General features: G+C 35.1%; 1 protein-coding gene across 1 annotated transcript; it reads right to left on the bottom strand.

Annotated features, from left to right (window-relative positions):
- Positions 1 to 1,972: 1,972 nt before the first annotated feature.
- On the bottom strand, positions 1,973 to 9,477 carry LOC112037401 (F-box/kelch-repeat protein At5g60570). Its single transcript, XM_024070215.2, has 2 exons — positions 8,953 to 9,477; positions 1,973 to 3,632 (listed from the first exon to the last, which is right to left on the bottom strand). Exon 2 carries the CDS (start codon positions 3,604 to 3,606, stop codon positions 2,233 to 2,235), a length of 1,374 nt encoding a protein of 457 aa, XP_023925983.1. The 5' UTR covers positions 3,607 to 3,632; positions 8,953 to 9,477; the 3' UTR covers positions 1,973 to 2,232.
- Between the last annotated feature and the right edge of the window lie 754 nt (positions 9,478 to 10,231).

Below are 10,231 nucleotides of genomic sequence, written 5' to 3'. Positions count from 1 at the left end.
TTTTTTTTCCTTTTTTGTTGAGGAACCAGACTAGGAACTTGGGGCAGATATGGTACTTTATTATTCCTTATTTTCTCTTTAAACAAAACAGTGTTGTTAAACTCGGCCTGACCTGGTTGGTCAAACCAGTGACTTGGTGACCTGGCATATTGACCGGACCGGGCGATCAATTGGATCGGAAAAGTATATGACCTGGTCAAAATCGGTGCAACCTAGTGGGTTTTAAGCAACCCGTATGACCTGGTTGGGTTTTATTAACCCGACCGAGTTTGTGAATTGTATAAAATTACATTAATAGATCCACTTTATTGATTCTTTTATTATTTAAATGTGTGATAATATGGTAATTTAAACAAGAGAAAACCTAAAAAAAATCCAAAAAAAGTATTGTTTCACTTTTCAATTTTCACAATTCTCAAAACCTATTGCTACGGGCTGCTACTATGCATAAAATTTTTTATGCTTTGAAGCCTGAACAGATGTACTTGGCCAACAATTAGCACATAAGAATGACCATATAACTCCATGCCACCAACAATCTTCTTTTGTTTAGTTTTTTTTTTTTATTTTTTTATTTTTTTTATTATAAAATTACATTAATAGATCCACTTTATTGATTCTTTTATTATTTAAATGTGTGATAATATGGTAATTTAAATAAGAGAAAACCTAAAAAAAATCCAAAAAAAGTATAGTTTCACTTTTCAATTTTCACAATTCTCAAAACCTATTGCTACGGGCTGCTACTATGCATAAAATTTTTTATGCTTTGAAGCCTGAACAGATGTACTTGGCCAACAATTAGCACATAAGAATGACCATATAACTCCATGCCACCAACAATCTTCTTTTGTTTAGTTTTTTTTTTTTATTTTTTTATTTTTTTTATATATATATATACTTTATTTCTTGATTGCTTTTTAGTTTAAGCATCTTTTGTTTATTTATTTATTTATTTTGTCGTGTACAGTGTGAGTGTGTGAGAGACTAAGAGAAATACGCATTGGAGTTTGAGATTTTCCTTTTTATTTATTTAATATACATAATTTTTAGATACGTAACAAGATTTTCTTTAGCAAAGACTTTATTGCAATTTTATGACATTTGTTTATTTTCCTTGTGAATTTTATAGAATTTCTAAGTTATTTTTTATGAAACACTGATTTTGAATTATAATGGCAAGTTTAATTTAGGCATGTGCCTATTTTTTTTTTTTTTAATTTACATATTAAGGTTATAATTTCTCAAACTTAATTTTATATATATTTAATTTTTAAAATTTTGTTATTTGACTCTGCGGTTCGATCGATGACCCACTAATTAAACCAGTGGCCCAGCTCATAGATTGGGTCAACGTTTGGCCCGGGTTTAATAACTATGGATCAAATCACTCAAGTTACAGGCAACCCACTATCATAATTTATAATTGTGATGAAACATTATAAGACATATACAACATTTAGGGCCTGTTTGGATGCAGCTGAAAACTGAAAACTGAAAACTGAAAACACTGTAGCAAAATAATTTTTAAATGTGTGAATAGTATCGTGAGACCCATTTTTAATGAAAAAGTTGCTGAAAAGTGAAAATTGTGAGTCCGTAAACAGTGAAATTTGGGTTGAAAAGTCACAAGTTACGGCTACTGTTCAATAAACAGTTACGGTTTTTGAAAAAAAAAAAAAAAACGCAAAACGTCAAACGCTTACAGTAAACGCACACCCCAAACGGTCTCTTAAAGTACCATGCTATCCGTGTTCTTAGTAACCCTTCAGAAAAAGAAAAGCATGGACAAGGTGAACCTACCATTCATGTTCATGCGAGCAGGAGGACAACGTTACCGTACTCGAGTATTGTATATTTACACCGAGGTGGGAATGCAGTCATAGGTACAAAAGAAACAAAGCCAAAACACTATCTTGGAAGCTAACAAATGACCATAACACTAAAAAATTTACGTATTGAGCTCCCAGGATAAATAGACTATGAAATTTCGATGTTTATTTATGGGCAGCAAATTAGGATTCTAAAAAACCAAGACCAAAGAGCTTTATGATCTCTTAAAGCCAACCATATCAGGTGGCCATGGGAGAAGAATGCACAAGTTAAAAACATAAACTCCGCAATAGATGATACCCAAGAAAAACATCCTTTTCCATCCCAATTGATAAAATTATTTGGTTTTTTTTCCTCAAGTCAAAGATTTGCACCAAAGAAAAACACATAACAAAACATTTAACAGCCCATTACCGCGCAGTTGTACACAAAAGCACCAGCTCGCTCCCTGACAGAAAGGACATGCCAGTCTTGGTTTACTTCCTTTGGCTCCCAAGAGTGCAGCACGATAACTTCCCCATCAGGTCCCCTATGCCCTCCAATCACTAACAAGCTGTTTCCACATGCCTTAAATGCTAGTCCCCAGCCGTTAGATGAGTCAGCCCTAACTGGCAACCTCTTCACAACAGTCCACGAGTTATTGACCTTGTTGTACTTTTTGACTTCATTTGTCGATTGATCAGCAGAATAAAGCTGATTATTTACAACAGCAACTAAAGGAGGGGAGCACATTGCTGGCTCCCTACAAGCCGCATCAGAAACAGGATACATGTTCTCTATCCTCCTCCACGTCCCAGTCTCCATGTTATACTCTTCACCACAGGTCAAACGATCTGTATGGCTTGACATGCCGCCGATGACATAAAACTTCCCATCCATAAAGAAGCCAGAACACAGTTTACGTGGCTTACCCATATCTGTCAAAGTTTTCCACGTACCAAGTTCAGAATTGAAAAGCTCGGCAGATTTTAGAACATTACCGTACTTATCACTTCCCCCAGCGACTATAGCAACTTCCCCGAGGCTGCTTGAACCAAACAGACAACGGGGCAAGTCCATTAGAGGGCATCTTGACCAATCACGAGAAAGCAAGCTATACATCCAAATTGCAAATCCTGACAGCTCGCGGCCAAATACAAGCAGCTTAGTCCCTACTGCAAGAGACTCCTTGTCTGCATAAGTAAAACAATCATCACAAGGCATCCTGGGCAATCTCATCCATCTCTGTTTCACAGGATCAAATGCTTCCCAAGGCATTAGTATACAGGCTAGATAAATCCAGTGTTCAATCACACCAAGCCGCTGCCTCAGATTATATAGATATCCACTGTCAATTAATGACTTGAACTTCTTATTCAAAGAGGACAGATTTGGATAGCCCGATCTGCTGCTCCAGGCCAAGACATCCAAAGACGCATCATCCGTGAGACCTGGTAGGAAGCTGTCATCAGATGCTTGACCTTCATGATTCTCTCCAGATCCTGCTATAACCATTGGTTTCTTTTTCTTTAGTACTATATGGTCCAAATTAGAATCATGCCTCTCCTTGTCAGGCAAACATTTTAAACCATCATTTGCTTTTGAGTTATTATTTCTGGCCACTTGAGAATCTGCCGACAGATGCAAATTCTGCTGTAAGAGCCCAAAGTCTTGATCATGGGATTTGGGAAGCTGTGACTTGACACAACCCTGAACACCAACTGTGACTGGTGGTTCACAACCTGCTCCTTGCACTTTCGTTGTTGAATCCTCAAGAGAATATCTGAACACCATTTTAACAACTTATGGTCCAGGACACACTGTTCAATGAGAAATTGGGAAAAAAAGATGAAACAACAAAATTCAGACAATGATAAAAATAAAGCCACGAAAGATGATATAATAAAACTACACACCCAAATTTATCAGTAGTGAAAATCTCAAACATTGGACACCCAAAGATGATTATCAAATCAAAGCATATACTTCCATTTTGCCCCCAACTTCAAAAGAAGTCTAAAGGTTAATGACAATCAAAAGACCAAAGACAAACAAAAACATGGCACAATTAACAACTTACAACATATGTTCTCCTTGAAATGTCAAAAACATATGGTCAGAAATTTTGCAGAAAACACAGAGGAAGGAATATACGTAACAAATATCTCAAAACACTAGACAAGGCATAGAGAGATGGGGAAAGATTACGGATAGAAAAGTCACTCAGGTTTTGTTATCTATGCTATACTTTTGACCACATAAATGATGAATAATAAATAAAACATTATTAATATTCCTATCAGTCTTTTTGCTATTCAAACGAAATCAGCCATCATTATGGTAAGTCTTTTTCTTCTACTTGAACTTGAGCACACTAAAATAGGAAAATTTAATCAAAATATATATATCAGTCTTTTACAATCTCCCTTCTTAAATTCCTGACATCCTTGCTAGGGTCTTTGTTGCTCTGTAATGCCCCCTAGCCACACAGGCACTACCAAATTGACTTTGATACCATTTGTCATGATCTAAGGAAAAACACTAGTCACATTTGCGTTTCTACCCCAAATGGACCAGTCAAGTTACAATTAGGGTTCCTCAAATTTTTATATAGCCTAGATCTTCCTAGTAAACGCCCAATGTGGGACTCATCACGTCCACAAAAGAAAACACACCCGTACAATCCAATCAGGGATATCCAATTAAGGGTTCGTTTGAGATTCGCTTATTTTACTAAAACTGAAAACTTTTTGCTGAAAGTATTATAGATAAAGGTAAAAGTTAGTTGAAATAGTATAGTAGAACCCATGAATAGTATCAAAAAATGCAATGGGGCCATGAATAGTAGCAAAAATAAGCTGAATAGTAAAATAAGTTGGCAAAAATAATTTTTGCCAAACACACACTAACTGTATGCCTCTAAAATCTGTACAGGTGCAGAATTTGAACATCGGTGAACCACAACACTCGAAGCCTGGGCATCATTCGTTACCAACATTTTTGTGTGTGTGTGTGTGGAGAAATCCAACAATTTTTTTATTAAGGGGACAGCATCATTTGTTGCTAGAAACACTCATTTGTTGCAGGTACATTGCATCATAAACTCATTGAAGAACATCCTCAAAATAGACAAACAACCTAAAAATACATAAAATATAGCTAGTAGATTTTAGTATAGATAGGGGTATTATTCTGATAAATATATCTAGGGCAAGGCAAGGACATCCCAACCTAAACTTGGGCAAGGTTTGATTTTTGATTCCCATCATTCAACCCCCCAGACCCATGTTTATTGAAACCAGACCATACCAGAGAACAAATGGCCCAATCTATCAGCCAGTTTGGTTCATTCAGCAAAGCAGATTGTATTGATCTAGTTAAAACCGGCTTACCTATCAGTTTCAACGCATCCCGGAATGACCCAGTAATTAGAGAAGTTAAGAGTGATAATTTTATGCTTATGCGATCTTACAACTCAACCAATCCTTAATCTTGAGTAAATTAGGGCAGACTTTATGGAACCTTGTCAACTAATTGGGGTGACACATGCATTCTTTCTACCGTTCTATCTTATCCAAATCACTCTTTGTCACCTCCCTATTTAACAATCCTTTTACATTACTTCTACCTGTTAGGAAGAAAAGTGCCCAGGGGATCCACCAAAAGCCCATTAATACACATATTGGAGCACCACTCTAACCCAAAAGCTTAAGCCAATGGGTTTGGGCCCAACTATGTATATCAACTGCTCAATTTCTTTACTTTTTCACTATGTGGGACTCAACCCTCACACATGCACTCAAAACAAACCTCCCCGTCCCATGTGAGCCTCTATCACATCAACCTAACTCCACCTAGAGTGTGAGTCCTTTGCAAATCCAAGAGTGTCACACATACAAGAGTTGCACCAAATGCACCGATCACAAAACGCAACTTGGTCCAAGAGCCACCCACACTCTCAAAAGAGCATAAACCAAATGCATCTAGACAAGGACACTCAGTTCAAGCGAAAGTTGAACAATAGCTCTGATACTAGTTTGTTAGGAGCAAAAGCACCCAGGGGATCTACCAAGAGCTCATTGATTCCATATTGGATCACCACTCGAACCCAAAGTTTAAGCCAATGGGTTTGGGTCCAACTATGTATATCAGCCACTCACTTTCTTTACTTTGAGTCTCTTGATGTGGGACTCAATCCTCACACGTAAAATCACAACTGGTCTTAATAAAAATATTTTGGTAAATATAAAAATCACTCCAGCTTGTACAAATGTTTATGTAAGTTTAGCATTACTCATTGTCTTTTATGATCAATATAACAAATTTTTTTTTTTTGGATAAGTCAAATCAAATCAGATATAATAATGTCGAGGTTTGTTTTGCTGATTTACTTTTGACTTGGTTTAGTTTAAAGTAATAACCATGTACTATGCTAATTTAACCATTAGATACAGGTTATTAACTTCCATGCTGATCTTGCCTTTTATTTCTCTTTTTTTCTCACCTCGACCCACCCACCACTCTTATTATAGGCTGCGATGTATATACTGATAGATACACAACACTATGATTTGTATGCTTATCCATTTGCATAACTGTAGAATAGCATTCCCGTACGATTTTTATTTCAAAAAAAAAAAATCCCTGATAGCTCTCTCTGAAACATTGTAACTTAACTATCTTCCATGCTAAAAGAAATTCTTCACAAAACCCAGATCCCTAATAAAGTATATATTCTTAAAATGGGAGAATCTAAAATAATTAATACCCTTATAAAGTATACATCTACAAAATCATTTCCTGGGAAGGCAAATTTTTTTAATTTTCCATAAACCGACAAATCATATTTAAGACTTCACAGATCTCAAAACACATTATACTTCATTGAAAGGAAAAAAAAAAAAAAAAATCTATACACACATTATTCATTGCCATGCAGCTAGATAAGAATTTATCTTGCAAACTCAGCTATCCATTTGAAACTATGTGGAAAAAGAAATTCTGTTTCCCCTCTAGAAAATATTTTCCAGTAAAAAAAAATAGCAAAATTTCCTTTTTAATTTTTAATCTTTTTTGGGTGAACAGTTAAAACCATATTGCAAATTTACCTCATTCCTCACCTTATGCATTCTGGGACACATACACTAAGGCTTTGTCAACTTTGATATGGAAAACTATGATTTCCACATTTATCCACTTGCAATCATAAAATACAGATTCTTATATCATTTTATTATCCCAATAACTTTTCTCCCAAAACTTTCTGCCAAATATCATAAATATTCTCCAAGCCGACAAAAATTCTCATAAAAACTAGATCTCCCAAAAAGCGTGTCTTAAATGGCAGAAACCCCTCATAAAGTATCTATCTAATTATTTCCGAGAAGGTCGGAACCATTTTGCTCCATAAACCGACAAATGACATCTAAGGCTCCGTACATCTCAAAAGGCGTCATACTATGCCATGCAACCTGGGGAAAATTAGCATGCAACCTCAGTATCTGTTTATAACTAAAAAAATATGCTTTCCCTCCATTTTTTTTTTTTCTCTAGGAACATTTTCTAGGGACACAAACATAGCCCAAAAGTTTTCTGTGGTAAGCAATCAAAATCAAAATCAAAATCAAATACCAAATCCCAAATCAACCTCAATCATATAATATTTCATCCCACATGAATCTTATTCTAATTCTGAGAAACTTTCTCTACCTATATAATAAATATCCTCCATGCTAAGTTGTCAACAATATCTATATAGAAGCCGTATCCCTAATAAAGTACGTATCTCTTGAAGTGGCAGAATCTAAATGTCTAAAGCCTAACTAATTACATACCTCTCTAATCACTTTCTGTAGGGGCAGGAACGAAGCTGCTTGATGACCAACAAATCTCAAAATGCATTGAACCATGCCATGCAGTGTAGCTAAGATCAGCATGCAACCTCATTCATATACATTTAAAACTAAAATAGAAGGCCTCGTCCCAAAACAATCCTTTTCAAAAATAAGCATAGCCTAGAATAGAAATACTTCTTCCCTAATATTGTTGGGGTAAGCCATGAAAACTGAAAATTTTCCACATAATTATTTTACAGATACATATCTCCATAATCATTTTTGGGGAAAGCAGGAATGGATTCACTCTAAAAACCGGAAAACCATACCTAAAGGCTCTGTGGATCTCAAAATACATACAATGAAGCTTGGGGAAAATTAACTATGCAACCTTAGAAATGTGTTTAACAACAAAAAATTTGTTTTCCCTTGAGAAAACATTTGCCTAGGACTATATCATGAAGCAGAGATTAGTACTTCAAATCTCCACTTCCCCCTCCCTTTGGGGCCAAAACTGCCTGGAAACTTTTTCTAGAGAGCATAGCCCACAGCAAGATTTTCAAAAAAAAAAATATATATATATATATATATATACATTACAACAAAAAATTTGTTTTCCCTTGAGAAAACATTTGCCTAGGACTATATCATGAAGCAGAGATTAGTACTTCAAATCTCCACTTCCCCCTCCCTTTGGGGCCAAAACTGCCTGGAAACTTTTTCTAGAGAGCATAGCCCACAGCAAGATTTTCAAAAAAAAAAAAAATATATATATATATATATACATATTTTTGGGGGGTGAGCAATGAAAAACAAAAATTTTCATATGATCATACTTCCAGAATATATATCTACAACCATTTTACTAAGGCGGGAATGATTTCACACTGAAATATTGTGCTCCATACATCAAAATACCCATTATATCATGCCCATATATTAAGGGGATAATCAAAATGCAAGCTTTTCCATCCCTGGAAAGAATTTCAACAAAAAAAAAAAAAGCATTAATCTGTTTAGGAAATATCAAAAGTGAAATTCAAATTCAAATTCAAATCAAAACCACAAATTCACCTGAATCCTCCACATGCGGTAAACCAGAAACAAAAAAAATCCATAGAAAACCAATAAAATCAACACGCAATTGAATTGGCAAATCCAAAAACCAAATTTCGTAAATAAAAAATGAACATGCAGATACAAATTGCACCAATCCAAACACTAAGTTTAACCCAAAAACACACATAAACATAACATCAAAACCTAAATTAAAAAAGCAACAAAAAATAAAAATTAAAACCATCACCTCGGCGCGGATCAAACCGCGAGCGCAATCCTCAAGATCTCCAAGCCGAAAAGATTCCGCAACCAAACCCTAACTCTCTCACTCTCTCTCACTTTGTGAGAATCCCATCCAAATTTAACGCACTCATACAAATATATATACAAAAAAAAGGAGAGAGAAAGAGAAAAGAGAAAGAGAGAGAGGTGATTTCTATTGAAAGAGTTTGTTGGGCGGTTTTTGTTTTCATCCCATTGAATTCAATTCAATTCAATGAAAATATTTGGAAAATCAAGAAAAAACAAGTTTTTCTCTGATTTCAACGCAACTTCCCTTATTTCCTCTGTTTCTTTCTCTTTCTATGAATTCTAACGCTCGCTACTTTGCTTGCGTTCATATCTTCTTCTCTTTCCTCTCTTTCTATTTCATTTTCACCGTTAGCTTTCTCAAATTTGTTTTTTTTAGTTACTCTTACTTCTACCACTGTGCACTCCTACTAGTGCTACTTTTTTTTTTCTTCTCTCTTGGGGTTTGAGTTTTTGAAAGTTTTGACCAGTCACATCTCTTTTGTTTGTAGAAACAGAAAAAACGCTTGCTACCGTAATAAAAAGTGTGCTGGTGACGATATAATTAACTGCACGTGTTTCTTGCCTTGCTTGTACTAAGCTGCAAATTACTCTTTTGATTACCACTCTTCTCTCTAGGAAAATTTTTGAGGGCATATTTGATATTCTGTAAAATAGTGTTTAATGGAATAATTATTCATGTGTATTGTGAATAGAGAAAGAGAGAATTGCGGCTATTAATGCACTAAATTCCTTACTAGTAAATAAGATAGTCAATCCAACTTCCCTCCAAAGTCGGGTTAAATGATTGTGAGAAACAGCTTATTTCGATTTTAGATTATTATTCTTTGTTGAAAGTATTCTTTAGCTTGCAAATGGTAATATTAACGTTAACAGAGACGACAGTAATACTGTTACGCACGTGGGACCTTTAAAAAAATGATTTTATTGTTAATAAAAAGCTAAACATGTGCAAACATTAAACCGAAAAGGAAAATGACGTTTGTCTTTACGTGAGAATTGCGAACAATTCACACGCCAAGTGGTTAACCAACCAAATTCCCACCCTATTAATGGAGAGCTTAGGCTTGTGTCCATGATAAATAACTCCACTAGGCTAGGGGTTTAGAAGCATCAAATTACGTATGTATGATCATAGTAACTAGAAGGGTGTCACAAAAGAAAGAAACAAGACAAATAAAGTCGAATAAAGATGATTTGTAACTAAGTCTAAATTA

The sequence above is a fragment of the Quercus suber genome, unplaced genomic scaffold (genome assembly GCF_002906115.3).
Source record: "Quercus suber isolate HL8 unplaced genomic scaffold, Cork oak 2.0 scaffold_45, whole genome shotgun sequence".
In the NCBI taxonomy this organism is placed as follows: Eukaryota; Viridiplantae; Streptophyta; class Magnoliopsida; order Fagales; family Fagaceae; genus Quercus; species Quercus suber.
The sequence above is the reverse complement of the archived record's forward strand: the minus strand, read 5'-3'. Positions and strand labels throughout refer to the sequence as shown.